The 17573-nt window shown below is 43.9% G+C and overlaps 1 protein-coding gene across 2 annotated transcripts in view; it reads right to left on the reverse strand.

The window, feature by feature from the left end:
* Nucleotides 1-6035: 6035 nt before the first annotated feature.
* The window catches only part of SLC44A1 (solute carrier family 44 member 1), a 71419-nt gene continuing 59881 nt past the window's right edge, over nt 6036-17573 (reverse strand). The window contains exons 14-16 of one of the 2 annotated variants that reach the window (XM_054185448.1): nt 16734-16970; nt 15122-15202; nt 6036-12864 (exon numbers count right to left, since the gene is read on the reverse strand). In XM_054185448.1, the coding sequence (XP_054041423.1) occupies nt 12841-12864; nt 15122-15202; nt 16734-16970 (342 nt within the window). In that variant the 3' untranslated portion in view covers nt 6036-12840. Of the gene's footprint in view, nt 12865-12884; nt 15203-16733; nt 16971-17573 lie in introns of those variants that run through there. The other variant, XM_054185447.1, reaches the window with a different exon arrangement.

Here is a 17573-nt window from a genome sequence, read left to right on the forward strand (position 1 = left end):
GGCACAGAAGTCACGCCAGGCGCTTGGACCGCAGGCTGCGGGTCAACCCCGCCTCGGAGGAGGGGGAGGGAGGTGGGACACACACCGGTAACCGCCAGAAGGTCATCGAGCTGGCAACAGCCAAGAGGGTAGCAAACCCCACAGCAGCGCTGGCACAGCCCAGAGCCCACCCTGGGGGCAGGCTCAGGAGGCAAGAGGGGGCACCGAGATAAGGGGTGGCAGGAAAGGGCCCTTTGAAGCCAGGCCGGACGGCTGCAGGACCTCAGCCCAGCTCACAACAGGGCGGTCCCCAAATGGGAGCTGCTCCGGGAGCTGCTCCAGGAGCTGCCTTTGAAGACTGGAGACTTCCTTGCCGCCGGATTATTTTTGTGGTGAAAGATTCCATGCCAGGGGCTCTCAGGAGGCGAGCTGCCCTTTGCTGGCTTGTTAGAGGCCAAGAATAGATACAAAAACGGAGCAGTTTGCTCTTACAGGAGAAACTAGAGGAGAAATAAAGAATTGCGGTTTCCTTTCAGAGTGCTGCACTCCATCAGGACAGTGAAAGCACCGCTGCTGGGGGGCTTCCAAGCCCAGGGAGCACCGTGCATCCATGCGCGCTGTGGGAAGCGGTTGCATATTGCCAGGGCATTAAATCAGATTCCCTAATGAGCTCTGAGCTGCTAGCGAGATCCGGCAACCCCAGCAACCTCCATTTTCTGGGAGCTCACTGAAATGGCCTGCAGTGAAGCCAGCACGGCCGGTGTGGTTTCCTGACCCTCATGCCCGGGGGAAAAAGCAGGCCTGTGCCGCCCCGGAGGAGTAAAGAGGGCTCAGTGCCCACCGAGTTGAACCAGACGGGGTTATTTACGGAGGACATTGCCAAGCCGAGCGTGCGGCTGGGCGGCCGCGGCCCCTCACTCCCAGCTGTGGCCCGTGAGGGGGAGCTGTGGGCAGCCAAACACCCGGGGCAGGGAGCGTGGTGTGCAATGACCACCCTCTCGTCCCGCGCTGTGCCCGGGGGAAGGGGAGGGCACAGAAAATTCGCTGGTCAGCACGGGCCCGGGCACAGCCTTTGGCAGGAAAAACCTCCTCCCGCTGGCAGCCCGCCATGAAAATCACTCGCTGGCTTCTCTGTAACGCCATTTAATTGAACACAGGAGGAGTTTCAGGGGATGTGCATTTCCTGCGATGCTATTTTGGTGTCAAAATTACTCTATCAGCAGCAAAATGGGGTTATGATGAAGCACCGATCTTATTAGCTAATTGTGCTTGCTCGTCTATGGTTGTTTATGTCATGGCCAAATTACAATGGTTGGCTGATGGGCTCTGGAGCCAGAATGCTTTTAATTCCCGCTGGATTTCATTATTGTGACTGCAAAGGAAGGAACAGAATAGCAGATGAAGCTGTTACTGTTTGGGCTCATGATCCTGCCTATGCCTTGTACTGAGCTGTGCCCTCAGGCTCGGCAAGTTGGCAGGACTCATCTGGAAGAGCAAAACCGCAACTTTTCTATTTGTCTCAGCTTTTTTAATACCAAAAAAAAATAAAAAAATTAACCCCTTGGCTCAGGAGCAGCTGCTCTTTTTTTCTAAAGAGTAGCCTAGTTCAGTGTGAAGTGCTTATCATGTATAACAGTTTCTACTGGGTAAACTGCACTAGCACACCACAGGTGTATCTTCATATAGACATGCTCAGCACCACTTGCCTGCTGTGTTACTGCTACCACAGCGAGATGCTGTGTGTTCTGGCCTGCAGTGGTGCATTGTTTCTTACCAGACCTTCTTCACAGGCTTTTCTCCCACAAGGACAGCTTTGCCTCCATGCAAAAGTAAGACACTCAAGGGAGGGTTTCTCCAGAAGCCCTTCTGCTGCAAATCCAATGATCCTCAGACTACAGGGACTCATCTGTCTTCATAGAGTTTTCCCAGATGCCTCCATGCAAATACTTAATTCTAGCCAAAGATGACCTAATTCTTTTTAATTGCCAGCAGCAGCGGTTGTATTCACCCAGGGTAGCTGTAATTGATAGAGGGAGCACAAATACGCACCCTGCAGAGAAACGCACTGCTGCCATCTCTCCAGTAAGTGAGCCAGGGGTAATGCTCTTGGATCCCCTCTGAGCTTTCCTGCAGCCCACTCCTGAGGAGGGTCTCCGTACTTTGGCATCTTATTTACTGCTTACTGCCTTTTCCATATTTATTGTCCTTTTCCCTACTTACTGCCATTCTAACCTGATCCTTCCAGAAGTGAAACATCAGCAAGAGCTCAGCAGGGGAGGACGTAGCTACAAGGTGCAAATGCAAGGTGCTCTGCAGCCTGGACACTGTGCAAGGCTTTGCCACTGCTGGCACTTAACTATCCCTCTTGACTTCCCGCCTCTGGCTCGGCAGGTCACCAGTCTGCTCCCTCCTTCCCACTTTCTTCACCATGTCACGGGTGGGGCCCTTGTGGAGCCCAAGCAGTTTGTGACCACATACCAAATGTTCACCTTGCTTTGAACAACAGTTTCCTCACCCCCATGTCTCAGAAACTTGATGGGCAAATTTTACTTGTCTTGTTATGTGCTATTCTTAAAGGAAATCCAAATGATTACGGGAAGGTTGGGGGCCCTGGCCTAAGAATACAATGATGTGGACATAAATGTCAGGTTTGTGTATAGTTCTCCTACATCCTTTATTCAAGCTTTGCTTTCTTATTATTTCTTTCTGAAGCTTAAAAGCTTTTCAAGCTGTGCATCTTCTGGGAAATTCAGACCTGCACACTTGTGTGCTAGGTTTTTTGGGGAGCAAATTCTTTTTTGATAAAGCTCTCAAGCTTCCTCTTCATCATAGGCAGCATGAACCTCAGATGCTCTTCTGGCGGGCTGGTCTCCTGTGGGGATGCAACATATGCCCTTCTGAGGTTTCTTGTTCTCATGTTATCTCACGATGAATGGATGCAGCACCAGAGATCTTTCAAAAGCAAGCTGTGGAGCTTCTCACCTGGAGGCAGCAGGACTTCTGTGCTTCAGGCTTTATGAAACAGGCAGCAAACTCATGCTTTGAAATCCCTTTACCTCCTCTAGCAATGTTCCAGTATTAGGTATTCAGGTCAAGTTTTGCTGTTGTCATTAGGGGTAGTGTAATTTGGGGAAGTTTGGAAGGGACCCAGCGGTGCCTTCCAACATGTGAATTTTCCTTCTTTCAGGCTCTTCCAGTGGTGTTCCTGGCCTGGGATTTGAGACATCTCGTTTCAGTCAGTTCTGTCACAGAGTGACTGGTGCGTGGTTCGCTTTCAGTTATCAGAGGCTTAAAAAACAAAGACCCTGGGTTCAAGATATTCTTCTGAGCCCTTCCCCTCCTCCCTCCCTGGGGTTGACATTGTTACTGTTCTTCCCGCTCCATCCTTCTGTTGAAGAGAAGTCAGGGCAATGAAGCCCAACACAGAAAAACAGGGGATATTGAATAACAGCCTGTGCCAGGAAAGCTTTCACTGAAACCAGAAATGTCGGAAACAAATCAGAAGACGACCTGTACTGAAAGGAAGTCAGGATGACTTCATGCATCTAACAAGCTACCAAGGCCCACTAAAGGACTGGAAGGGGTTTGCTAGTGGAGGATTGAGATATTTAAGCATCAGAAGAGGGATGAGTCTCGGCTGTCCGTATCTGTATCATTTCCCTGATCTGTCACAACCTGCTGGTCACCCTCCTGCAGGCTGCAGATCCCCAGAATTCCCTCTTCAGGAGCATGCTCAAGCGTTGCATTTACTGAATTATTTTTTTTTGCCACGGTTTGTATTTTTGTATTCCGCCGGGACTTAATATTTAAAGCTAGAATACAGCTAAGAGCTGTCAGAAAAGTAATTAAAATCAAGGGACATCTTATCAGTGTTTCTGGGACTGTGGCAGACTCTCACTCTTTTTTTTTTTTGGTTGGGCAGGGCACAGGGTTCAGGCCTGTGATTTCTTCTTCAAAGCACTGCAGTGTGAAATACCTGCTTGCCCATTTATTTGTCTCCCACTCCATTACTGTCAGCTGAGGCGGCTAGATAAAACAACTCGGTAGCTTGTGTCATAGGCTTTATTCCCAGCTTTGACTGCTCTCGCGAGGGTCTCAGAAAATCTGCCCTGGCGCTGGATTTTCTTCCGCTTTATTTTTAGTGTACCCAAGGTAAACAAGGACTGAGCAGTAGCTGTCAGAAAAACAGCTTTTTTAGGTGCTCTGTGTGCGGGAATGCAAGCTCCATGCATTTCACACATTAATAATTTAAATAGTAATTAGAAATTCTAAATAATCTCTCCCTGGGCACTAGCTAATCTTCATTAAACATCTAAATACCAGCGACTGAAAGTGGGTCAGCTCCTCAGTGGCCCCGGGTGGGAGGAAGGAGCCATGCCAGACTTCAGGAGGGCAGGATCTGGCCCTGCTGGCTCTGAGCGGGCTTGCTGCGTGCTGAGGGCTGCGTGCCCAGGTCCCCATCCCCTGCGTGAGGCAGGAGGCAGGGACCGGTGCTTGTCCTGCAAGCAAGGAGACTGGTCCTTCAGCTGTGGTGGGGGAGCAGGGATCCGAAGCTAGCCTCCAGAGGCACTGCTCACTGCCTGCAGCATCGGGGCAGCGGGGACCGCTGTGTGGCCGAAGGACAAATCCTGCTTTTTCAGCTCCAAGTCGTTCCTGTCTTTGCCTCTGTCTCCACTCCTCTCTCCTCTCCTTTGCAGCTCCAGGTCCCTGCTCTCCTGTCCGCTAATAGCTTCCTGGGTTTTCTTGCCCGCTCCCCTCCAGTGCCCTCAGGTTCTCCCCTTCCACTTAAAGTCCCATGTCCTGTTCTGTTCTCCCTGCATATCCTTCCCTCACCTAGCCCTCCCTGACTCACCTTCAGCCCCTTCCTTTTTTTAATATTTTCCCTGGAAGCCACAAAACCCTTAGAGCTGGGGGCATCATCGTTGCTCTCCCCAAGACAGTGCTTCAGCCCCTTATCGCTGGGGAGGTTCAGGAGAGCCAAAGAGCTCCTGTTCTGCAGTTCTGTCACAGGCAAAACCCAGTGGAAACCAGAGGGTGTTTTCATAAGCTGTATGTGACGTGCCTCCTGCCCCTTACACCTCTACTGATGAAGAGGGGCATCTCTGGAGTCTCTTTTGCTCCATGCTACTAAAGCTACCTAGGCAAGCAGCTTCACCCTTAATAAACCATGAAAAAGACATTTGGAGCCATGGGGACGCGCTTTCAGAGGAACTGCAGAACACCGAGACAGGCAGCAAAACACTTGGGACGCCAGCACGGGACCCTGCCTGTGGGCAGAGGTTCTGTCTGATGGGCTGGCTGGTCCTTTTCATCCTGACTATATTTAGTGATTTGACACACTGGCTTCAGTCTCGGGTTCAGAAGGGGCAGTGGTTCCCAGATAAAGTAAACCATCTTATACAAATGCAGTGCTGAAGCAAGCAAAAAAGACATTGTTCAGCTTGGCTTATTAGTACCTTAAAAAATTGTCAGTAAAGAAAGCAGGGAGAGGAAAAGGGAAGGAATCTTTGAGATTGAACTTGCCTCTGCTAGTACAATTATACAGATGCTGTTATCATTGCTTCTATTCACCATCCATCTTCAGCTATCCAGGCTTTTTAGAACATCTCTGCCGAACAGGGATCCTGCTTTGGGGACGAGGAGCATGAACAGGACCTTGCAGAGCAAGGAGGTGGCCGCACAGGAGGTGCTGCATTGGGATGTGCAGGTTGCATAGCTCTCATAATACATAACGAGATTTCCTTCATCCCTCCCTACTCTGCATTTCCCCTAAGCTGTCTGTATAAGGGACCACCTTTGTTCTAAAAACCCCATTCACCCCAACCAGCTCAACAAAGCACTCACATCACACCACTCCTCTTGGCACCAGGACAGCAAGAGAGCCAAGAACGCATGCCCTGCACTGCTGCAGCTCCTCTGCTGAAGGGCAGTCACAGAGTGAAGCAAAGCTTGAGCAAGGATCTGGATGGACTCTGCATGCTTTCAGGGCCGTGAGACAGTATTCCTAAGAGAAAAAGCAGGGCTTAGCACCCCATAGGGAAGACAAAGAAACATCCTTCTTACTTAAAAAGAAAAACTTTATTTCGATACATTAAAAAATCTATACATTTCTTAGACTAAAATACAGTTTTGCATCAGTATTCTGGCACAATGTCAGTTTACACAGAAAATCTAAGATTAGATCAGCACTGTTAATGTCCCTTCTCTTCCTGCATTCACAGCTTGCAGTATAAAACATTTCAAGTTCTCAAGACAACAATAAACAGTGTCACATTTACTTTTCCCATTCCCAAAGGAGGTGGCATTCCACTGGAAAAAGGAGCACTTTTTAGTTGATCTTGATTCAATGTAGATCACTAAACCAGTTCAGGGGTTTGACTGCCCCGTTAGAAGTATGAGTGAAAGAGGATGAAAAATTTGTTACCAGATGAAGCTCTGATGGACTATGACAATGCAAGTACTGTCAAGCCTTTAAAATCCGTTCAGAAGATTTTCCTTTTTCCTTAGGGTAGTTGCTATAATCAGCAACACAATCCACCATATAGAAATGAATAATTCCTTTCTATAGGTATATAGGATTCCACCTTCTTTCTTGCTCTGAAGAGCTCCAGAGCAAAATAAAAGCAGGGCACAGGGGATGTTGCTGTGAGATGTCTGTGAATGGGAATGTTAAATTTGTTTAACGACTGTAAAGATCCTGCAGAATATTTTCTACCTGTGAAACCCTGCTCTCCATGGCTCCACCTAACCTCTGGCAGCTGCTTTCTGGCCCACATTAGAAACAAAACCACCTTTCTGTTTTCTCCTGCCTCACTCCCCCAGGAGACACTACCCCACTGACAGTAGCACTGTTTTTCTAACGAGAGATATCCTCCCTTTCCAGTTTGAGCAGAGAGCAAGACCCAACCAATACTAACGCTGGAGCAGATGCAGTATTTATTTGAGAGTTAAAAGTCATGAGTTTCGTGGGAACTCCAAGTCAGCGCCCAACTTCTGATGGGTTTCAGGAGTAACCAGTTTCCTAATCTCACAAAACCTTTCCGATATACTCCCTAGCTGCCCCTATTTCACTCAAGCCGGAGGGGAGCGGTGGTGCACTTGAGGAACTGGCAGCCAGCTATGCTGCCAGCATCTTCCATCACATATTTAGAGACACCAGAGCTGTCTTTAAAGTTACTGAAAAATTTGGCTAGTTCTGCTAAAGTCAGCTGGTACTTTTGCTCTGAAGTCTTGCAACTTTGGTTCTAAGGAGAGTGCCATGTTTCTATAGATGTTTCTACATTTCTACAAATGCTTAAAACACCAAATTCTGCTCATCATATTCACACATCACTTGACCACTTCAGTGAGCACGGGAGTCGATTCTGATGGTGTTTGCTGGTTTTCTGCTAGTTCTGTTTTAACTGATCTCTGTCACATGAATGCCAGGTAGTTTAGCCTCCAAATGAGTATTTTTAGATGAATTCATGCTACCTATTTTCCCTAGAAATATTTTCATAATCCTAATGTCTCTGAAGAGCTTTGGCTTGATTGCATCAGCTTGCAAAACACTGCAAGACACATCACAGCTCCATCCCAGACCAGAAATTCTGCCTTTTATACATGACCCACATCACAAGAGACAAGTTTCATCTCTTCTCTCATCTCTCTAAATATAAAAGAAAAAAAATACCTTGAGAACAGTATTTGCTACAGAACACAAGAAATACGAATTTACTAGTCTCCACAGTCTCTTGTTATGTGATGAAATAACAGCAGAGATGAAATAGGTGAAAGAGCATTTAAAAATGAAGTATAATTTAGAGTAAACTTCCATCATCCCAGCAAACAAGCTGAGTGCAAGGAATGCTTCGAGTAAGTCTGTTGGGTTTTGTTTTGGGAAACACGAAGGTTTTTTTCCACAAAGATGAAATAGGATTTCTGTGGTGATGTGACACACAAACTGTTCAAGAAACAACGGACTTGTGATGTTTAGATTTAGTAAACAGTATCTGCACAGGCAAAGCCATGATTTAAAAAACAGGAATGCTCTTAGGTATCTACTTTTAAATCTCAAGAGCGTTTCTTAAAATGACAGTGCCATGTTCAATACAGCATGTAATATGCACTCATAACCAAATGTTCACTGGATGGTGCTGATGACTATATGTCTGCTACATGCATATAATTCTGACTCTATAACATACATTCATAGAATACATCATAACCACTCAGAGCAAACCACTAAAGTGCATGCCCTGAGGGCACATTAAGTATGTTGTCTCCAACACTGGCTGCTCAATTGCCAGAACACTGATACAGAAAGGGCTCATTTCTGCTTTATATCCCCATTTTGTGCTGAAAGAGTAAGAGCTAGCATCCCCTGCTCCCTCCATGAAAGGGAGCACTGTGGAGCAGGCTAATGGCCCGCTGCTGAAAAAGCCCTTTCAGAAAGAAGTAACCACCCTGAGAAGGTGCTGTACAGAAACGCAGGGAGCGAGTCTTGGATTAACTCTTGGGTAGGCGGACCTGTGTCCTGGGTTAGGCTGGGATGGAGTTAATTTTCTTCACAGCAGCCCGTATGGTGCCGTTTTTTAGATCTGTGACCGAAACAGTGTTGATAACACAACAGTGTTTTACCTGTTGCTGAGCAGTGCTTGTACAGGGTCAAGGCCTTCTCTGCTTCTCACTCTGCCACCCCAGCAGCGTAGGCAGGGGTTGGGCAAGAGGGTGGGAGGGCACACAGCCAGGACAGCTGACCTGAACAGACTGAAGAAATATTTCATACCATATAACATCATGCTTCGCAATAAAATTGGAAGGCGGGGGGGAGGAAGGAAGTTGAAGTTTTCCAAAGCGGCCACTGTGCAGAGACTGGCTGGGCATTGGCCTGCTGGTGGGAGGTGGTGAGTGATTGCCTTTGCATCACTTGGGTTTCTTTTCCTTTTTTTTTTTTTCCCCCCCTTTACTTAACAAACTAATGCGTCTTCATCTTGACACATGAGTTTTCTTGCCTTTGCCTTTCAAATGCTTTCTCCCATCCCGCTGCTGGGGAAAGTGAGCAAGCAACAGAGTAGGGGCTTACCTGCTAGCCAGGGTCAACCCTGACCACAACTTCAAACTGGGTCTTGCACTTAAGTTCTCCCTTCCAGGACATGCTTTCCTAATGCAGAAAGTCCTTGGGTTACCGTGCCAAGCTAAGGCCACAGGTAAAACCCAGTCCTGGTTTTGGCGGCTGGCAGTGTGAACACAAGCTACTGGAAGGCTGAAGATGCAATTCTAAACTTGCCATACCACATATTTACTCTAGCTGTGGAGCAGCACTGAAACTGTAGAAATGATGGGCTACACTCCTAACCACAGCAAGCACAGTGATGGAGTGGTATCACACGAAAAAACCCACCTCAGAACTTCAGCTCAGCACCTACTCACCCTCCCATTCAGTCCAGGTGATATCCTGATTCATTGCCTCGGGAAAGTGAGAAGGCATGTGCTAAGATCGGTGGGACAAAGGGGAGCTAACACTCTGCCACTTGGCACTCCTTTGCTGAAAGAGCAATACAAAAATGAGAGCTAAAAGAACCAAAAAAATTCCCTAGGGCTGGAAGAAGCCAAAAAGACAACGCACTGCTGCTCAGCTTCCAAACAGAACAGAGAGTAAAATGATGTGGAAAAAATTTAAACAATCTGAAGTATGGCATGCTTTTTTTTCCTTTGAAACCTAGCTGATCAAAGGCTATGATGCAGACCATCTGCAGAAACCAAATGCTGGGAACCAGTAATCCCACTGGCTTGGTTTTTAAACCCCATGTGTCCAACCTGAATCTCCACTCCTCAGGAGCACTGCTTGGTTCAGTGGACTTTCCATGAGGATGATTTCTCTATCCCAGCTGTCTCACCTGCTCCTCCTGCAGTGTTATTCCCAGTGCAGCATCACTCTAGTTAGTCTAGACTGCTTCCCACAAAGCAGTCCATATACTGGCTTTAATAACCATCTGGCAAAAAATAAAAAAAAAATTAATCCATCACAACTGGCAGACCCCAGCACCTCTACTACCAACTGGGGATTTACATGTCAAGTGTTCTCTTACTCTACTATCCCCACTAGGGAAGAAAAGCAGAGCCTAAATTTGTCCTGAAAAGTTCGTCTCTTCAGATGTTAGTCTTCTGCTTATCTCCTTGCACAAGACAGGGCTGGAAGAGGGCAGCTTGTAGTCTGATTGCAAATGAACTTCAAAGGACATTCAAAATGGCCACTGGAAAGCCTGCAGGTGGATGGAATGCCTCTTTGGCATGACTGAAAAAGCTTTGCATGCCAGATATACACTCAAGAATGGTGCACACAATTTTATTAAGAACTTTATAATGATAGAGATTTGTCACTTAAACATTACAGCTACCCATAGAAAAGTGTTGCCTGTATCTTTTAAACACCATGTAAATAAAACAAATTTCTTTTTAAAACAGGATAAAATGCTATAAAAATGGTGCACAGTCAAGTCATACAAAAATACAAAATTTGTTTCTAACTGCAGTCCTAGTTGCAATTGCAGAGAAAAGCCCCCACCCAGGACTTCCAGTGAGCAGAGAACACAAACTTGTGGAACTGGTCATGGCAGAAATTTGTTGTCAAAGTGTGGAGAATCCACGTCTTCAATCAAAGCACCTTCAGTAATTTCCAGACAAGATGGAAATTAATTTCTCTGGAAGCAACTGTGTACGTGGTAAGTCTCTCAGCCTTGGAACCCAGTTTCTAGCATTCATCTGAGCCAGTTTTTACATTTCTGTTGCTAAACCCCACTGATCTACACAAATATTGGTGTTCAGCGCTACTGCTGTCTTAGCCACTGGTACATCAGGAATGCCTCCTCTCCACAAACGCAAGGCTGCCCCAGTAGTTCTTCTAGATAGTCTAACTTGCACTAGGAGGCCTCGCCAGCGCTCCATTTGGGATCCCTAGGTTGAAGCTCTAGTGCAGTTAGCACTTACACCAATGTGTAACTTACAGCTTCCATAGAGAGCCCCCCTGATGTCAGTGGAGCTACTGATATGGTTCCCTTAAATGAGCGTCTAAGTGCTTGCAGGATTGGGTAGTCCTGTCTCCCTGCCTCCCCAGCAGCTATAATTTCTAAATGTATTTTTACTTTCACACGTTTCATACAGTTTGGGTTCTGTGATATGAAAAGAGTAAATCCTTTTAATTTGCTTTCGAAAGAAAACTAAACAAATTCAAGTTATCAAATTACTTCTAGAAGGAAAAGTGAAGTATTTCACTATTGCCAAAAGGTAAGGGCACTGGTTAGCTACATGATACTACTTTATTTATTTATTTATTTTTAAGACTTTTGTCAGCAATTTAAAAGCCCGATCCTCTGAAAGGAAGCACAGAGAACTGCTTACTTATTAAACCTTGATAACACGAGTTGTGCATGTCTTTACCTAGACATACCTCTCCGCTCGATCGCAAAGCTTCTGTAGAAGGACTTTTCTCTTTCAAAAGATTTTCTTGAATGGAGTGATCGAACAATTGAGGCATTACTTATTTGTACAGAGCTTGTATTTAGTGCAATAAGTTTAAAAATTCTGCTCTGAAATATTAACTTTACATTAACAAAAATAGTTTTCTTAAAAAAATTGTAACAAAAGGAGTTTATAGCATAGACATATCATGAATTCTTAGCAAATACACTTTTAAGCATTTACGATTACAATATACTGAAGAATTGAGTATTAGTATTCATATCTGGTGAACCTCCAGACTGAAAAGAAATGTAAATATCTAACAATAAAAACGTACGTTTCTTGTTGTTATTTGATAACTTTAGATAACTATCCTGGCAGTTACACTTCCAAAGAAATGTTTCTCTGCCCTTTCCTGTTTTAGCCACCCGCTACAGTACATACAAATATGGATGAAACAACAAGCAAGGAATGGTCCCTTCCACCTCCCAAAGCTCTCCAGCATTAAATAAAATTAAGCATACAGTACTTTTTTTTGTACGCCAGTACAGTTCATTTCTCTTCCCACCCTCAGCATCGTTACATCTAGTCATGAATTAATCATGAGTATGGCTAAGACTGAGCTTTAACAATCTGTTATTTCAATTGTTCACATGGAGCCTTCAAAGAAGCACTGCTGAAGTGTGAAGGAGGCTGCTGAACTCAAGGGGAGGATTGTGGGCAATGGGTAAGAGGGGTAAAACAGGAAGTTAATTGCATATAAAAATTATTTGTCCCCATTTTCTAGTTTCTGTTTAATAGGAGATGCAAGGGCTCCCACACACCTGAATACCTGAGGAGTTGGTTATTGTGATATCTGATACTGATAAACAAAACGGTGCCCCACCAGGGCTGTAAAGTAAAATGGCTGCTTATAAACCCATTCAAACTGAATGAACTCTCACTGAAACCACCTTTTGAAAAACTAAATTTGAAAAACTAAATTTGAAACTTTTCTTGATTTGAAGGTTTTCCTCACATGTAACTGTCCTGAATTTAATGCAAATTTAAACACACTAAGCAAGTAAAACTCTCAGCAGACTAGCAGTGTCATGGGAAATCTGTCTCTAAACCCAGTCATCATTTCAGATTATCTTTACAATGATACCTCCTCCAGATTTAAAATATCAAGCAGATAAGAATCAACTTTTCCATGACCACAATGAATAATTTAAAAAATGGAACAATGATAAAGCTGCTTGTAAAAGCCACCCGTATGAAAAGAGTACATGTTTCACAAAAATAATTGTTAAAAAAAGTATTAAATCCCTGTTCCTTTTCTCTGATTTTGGCTGTTTATTTATATATATATATATATGTATGTATATATGTATATATATACTGTTTTGGAATGTCAATGGGTTCCAATATGGCTGGCTAGTTTCAAGATGAACTTGCTCCAGAGGCCTAGAAAACAAAGTCATACAGCACAGTCTTAGACAAATGCCAAAAGACAAGGAGAAACTGAGTCAAAGGGGTCGCTGGAAACCATAAAGAAAGAAGTGTGAAAAGGTGTTGGGCTTTCTTCTTGTGCCTTGATACAAGAACAGGTGGTCCTAAATGTTTCCTCATCTCTGCTATTAATACCTATTTAAATTACAACGGCACTTAGGGCATTTCACTTTTAGAACCAATTATCATGTCTAAGAAATATCCACATTTCAAGGCAACTGAAACAAAACAGTAAAGTGTCTATTTTTTAAAAAAGAAGGAAAAAATAAAGCAAAATTAATTTAATTTTCAAATACCCGATTTTGGGACTACAGGTGCCACTAGTACAGAATAGACTTATGAATGATCCTATTCCAGATGTAACTGAAGCCTTTATGAATGTTTTGGGGGAAGATACCAGAAATTTCACAGAGGGAACTGCTGTGTCCTGTACTTGTCAAGAAGTGAGACCCTAATATTTCAGAACCTATTCAACTGGAGCTGAACGCCCCAAAACAAAAGACCACTTGAGAAAACAAGGCCCAGTCAGTTCCAAACAAGACTATCACATGAGCAGCAGAACTGGGAGTAATTCAGCAGGTGACACTCAGGCTGAGCCCCAGGTGCTCAGCATCTTCTGCAGCAGTCCTAGGAGGACTTTCAGACAGTTCTAGGCTCAAGTGCCTAGAGTCCAGTTGCTAAAAGAACAAGACCACCCTTGACTTGCAAGTACTTGGTTTGCCCTTTTACGAGGGGGAATGAATAAAGGTTTTAACATCCAAGCTGCAGGCAGTCAAGTACAAAAGCCTGAGTAGCGGTCTGTGCTAGCACTGATGAGAGCATAATTGGAAAACCACTTAACGTAAAACAGTTGTTTGAATTAGAAAGTAACATAATGCATTTTTGGACTGAGATTTCTTGTGCGTGTGACTATAGGGTTTGCAAACCCAATTCTCAATCATTTTAAGCACAGCTTTACATTTACAGTGTTTAGACCACTCTGAAAACCCCAACAGTAGTGTCTATTTGAACAGCTAGAATTACTCCCAGAAGAAAACAGTAAATGAGCATAGAATTAGTTTTTTAGATGTGTAAACATAGAAGCATTTAGGCATAAGCAAATCTAGAAACCAGTATGCTATAATGAAATAGCAAAACACTCAAGCTACACATCTATCCATTCTACAGCACGAACCCATTCCAGCTAGGTCAAAAAGTGCTCATGCAACATGGCTTCACATACATCATTAAATAAAAAAAAAAATTCTACTGTTAGCATACACTCATTTAGGTTCCATTAGGTTAAAAAATTGTCCTCACGGTAAGGAACTGCGTCAGGCCCCAGATACTCTTAAGAACTTTCAAAAATGCAAAAATATGTATTTCACAAAGTCATATCGCACGATGACAAGTCATACCTTGCCCAGCCTGGGTCTCCATCATACGCTCTCAGTTCTCCACCTTCCAAACTCATCCTCCTATCTGTTATCTGTACCATGTATAGCTGTTCCTTATTCCAGGCTACTCAGACATGCAATGCCTTCCTAACTGGCACACCATAAGTAAAACAGGCTGCAGAAGCATAAATGATGCATTGTTCACTGTCTGTATATCTGACAGTGTGAGATGGAAAGAGCACACAAGAGACAAGCAACATAAGTAGTTGGCAATAAAAACAAACAACTGGGAGAAATGTCATTTGAGCAGGTTGAAAGGAATCACTGTATTCAATTCTTTGGCACTATATAAAATAATTTGTTGAGAGCTTTAAATGCCTGGTCCTACTTTGCAACAATGGATGCGCTCAGTAGTGTTCTTCAGGCTTTTACCGTGAATGTAAGATGAACAAAAATTGTCCAGTTCAGGACTGAAAAGAGAATTTAAGTCAGAATAGCCCAATGAATTCCAATGTCATCTTACTTTGGGAGTACTCAGCAGCTGGGGCTGTCTGCGTATATCACATGGCATGCATACTCATCCTAATGAAATGATACTGCATTTTTTTCATATGACACAGTTCCTTTCATCTTACTTTTACAGGAGATGGTCTCAGCTGTGACAAAAACTCTGCCATCCAGGTGATAGGCAAGCTCACAAACAGAAAAAGCAGAACATCTTGAGTGATACAGAGAACAAAAACTTCTCCTGAAGAAGTGCAGTCAGTAAAGACAAAGAGGGAGAAGAAGTAAAAGTGAAACTCTTGGAGGATCGCCACCTCCTCATCTGCACCTACCATTGGTTTTAGCTCTCTGCCCTCAGCTCCACCTCCCCGGCCAGCTTCTTTCATAGATTTCCTACTATTCTCCACAAATTCCTAAAAAACAGTAACAAAGTGAAAAGTGCTTTCTTAGAGTAGACCCCAAACAATGAATTTCAATACAAAGCTTTAAGATGTAACTGCTCAAAATGTCAACACAACTTGGTCCTCCCACTGGTCTGGGTCAGACTCATCCACAAAGCACCAAAAAAGCCTGCCAAATAGCCTCATTTGGGTCTCCCTCATTTAATTCTGGAAGTCAGACAGGTATTTGCCTTGTGTGTTGTTACAACTTTCACATTTACCACACAATGCTCTCCTTTACAGGGAAGGAAGGTAGGAGGATGGCTGTCAAAAAAACCCCAGAGATCCTAGTTGTTAACTCCTATCCCGTGTACTGTGTGTAACGTTAGAACTCCATCCAACAGAGGCACTTGGAGATAATTACTTGCGAGGTCTTGTTGATTCCCCTAAATTCTCTCAATTCAAATTCTTAAATTTTCCACTGGATCAGAATCACCTACTCACAAAGATTAGCAAAGGTGCTAATTCAATTTTATGTAATTTTTTCTCTTGAAGGCAAGCATCCTGTAGTAAATTTCAGTAAACTTCAGCTGCTAGTGTTTTCTGATATTGACTGTTCACTGAAGAAACCACAATGCTTTTATGATTCATCTCTGCTGTCTTCTGAGACAGCATGCTGCATTTTACTCTTATTCTGTCCTAAAAAGCAACTCATCAGCTACTGTTTTATTTATTATATACTCTAGATTCCATAGAATTTTACGAAGAATTTAGCATTAAAATCTTGACATGTTTTTCCAACAAGTAATCAGGAAAAAAAATTATGCTAAGAAATTATGAGAGTCTTCCCCTAGCCAACCGTGGGGGTACATTTTACAGGGACATCTCCTACACTTAAAAACATTATCAAGAAAATTACCTACTCAACAACAAACTGAATGGCTTGAGGAGCAGAATTTTTACATCTTGGTCTCTAGCTATAGTGAACAGGGAATGAGATGGGACAAATAAGAACTGAATTATGTAAAGGGCCTTGATCTAGACTCCAGGACAGAACGTAATTTCTGTTGTTTCTGTGCATGACAGGCTGAGAAGCAAATTCTGGTTCCTGTCTATCTGAAGGAAGAGAGTGACCACACTGGAGTTTTTCTACGTGTGGGGTAAAATACTCCGATATTTTTTCTCTTCCATGGCCCAGGAGAGGTCCTTCTTAGGAAAGTACAAAAACCAAGCCTTTACCCCTTGTTTTGCTTCTTTCCACCCTGCGAGAGTATCATTTACAAGACACGATATCCAAAGGTATGATTCTGCAAGACAACTGGTCACCTCACAGCCAGCATACAGAAGCCAATACCAATTCCCTGCCTCAAGGGAGGGCAGAAGCATTACTTATCTGATGCTCATCAGATCACACTGTTTGCTGATCAAGCCACGAACAAGACAGTAAGGTAACGCAGGTAAAAAAAATTACAGTATTAAGCTCAGCTAGTGAGTTGAGTCCACTCTCAAAATACCCATCTTATGAAACCATATCCTTAGCCTTAGAGACCAAGGGGAAACTTACCATGAGAACTTTATCCATGTAGAATTCCTTCCCAGGGCTCCCATCATTGTATTTTGTATCGATGGCAAAACATAAGAAAAGGACATCAACAACCATTTCATAAATGGAAAGGAAGCAGTGAGCAACCAGGAATGCAAAGAGGCAGACAATGATGAGTGGCAGCACCCAGATGGTGTAATCTCGTTGGTAATTCAGCAACATAATCCCGGCCAAACCTGTACTGCAGACAATCAGAACCTGAGGGAGAAAACAGAAGACAACTCTCAGGGCAGAAGCCTTTTAATTTTTTTGTTTTGTTTCATTTTTTAACCTATGTGCTCCTTGCTCTGCCAGGGCTAGAACTAGGAGCTACAGATGCTAGTGGTAATCACATCTTTAACTCCTGGATTCCCCACATCCCTGAGTGTAAATGACATAAGGAAAGGGAGGAGGGAAGGCAGGTCTTGAGGGGATGGTACGCTTTTCATTTTGCTGGCGGAAACAACTTCAAAGCTTGTCTTATCTCTGTCCCCTCTCCATACAGGAAAAGTAGATGAGTATTCATGTAAGGCGTTTCCTGTAACACTGTCCACAGAACTACACTATGTGTGAGGCCCTAAAGATGTTTCACTGGGTACCAGTTTGGTCTTTGGGAATAACAAGTGGACTAAAATAATTTTTGTGGCCACTCAACATTTTAAACATTTCCGAATCTATTATTAGGAACTGTGGCTAAACATGAAATTGTAAAATAGGTCAGCTTTACACTATTATGAAAATACCAGGTTGCACTGATAGAGGAGACAGGATGGCAGCCCAGCAGTGTTTCAGCTGATAATATTTTTTTCATACGCTGCACTG

This window comes from Rissa tridactyla, chromosome Z, assembly GCF_028500815.1.
Source record: "Rissa tridactyla isolate bRisTri1 chromosome Z, bRisTri1.patW.cur.20221130, whole genome shotgun sequence".
In the NCBI taxonomy this organism is placed as follows: Eukaryota; Metazoa; Chordata; class Aves; order Charadriiformes; family Laridae; genus Rissa; species Rissa tridactyla.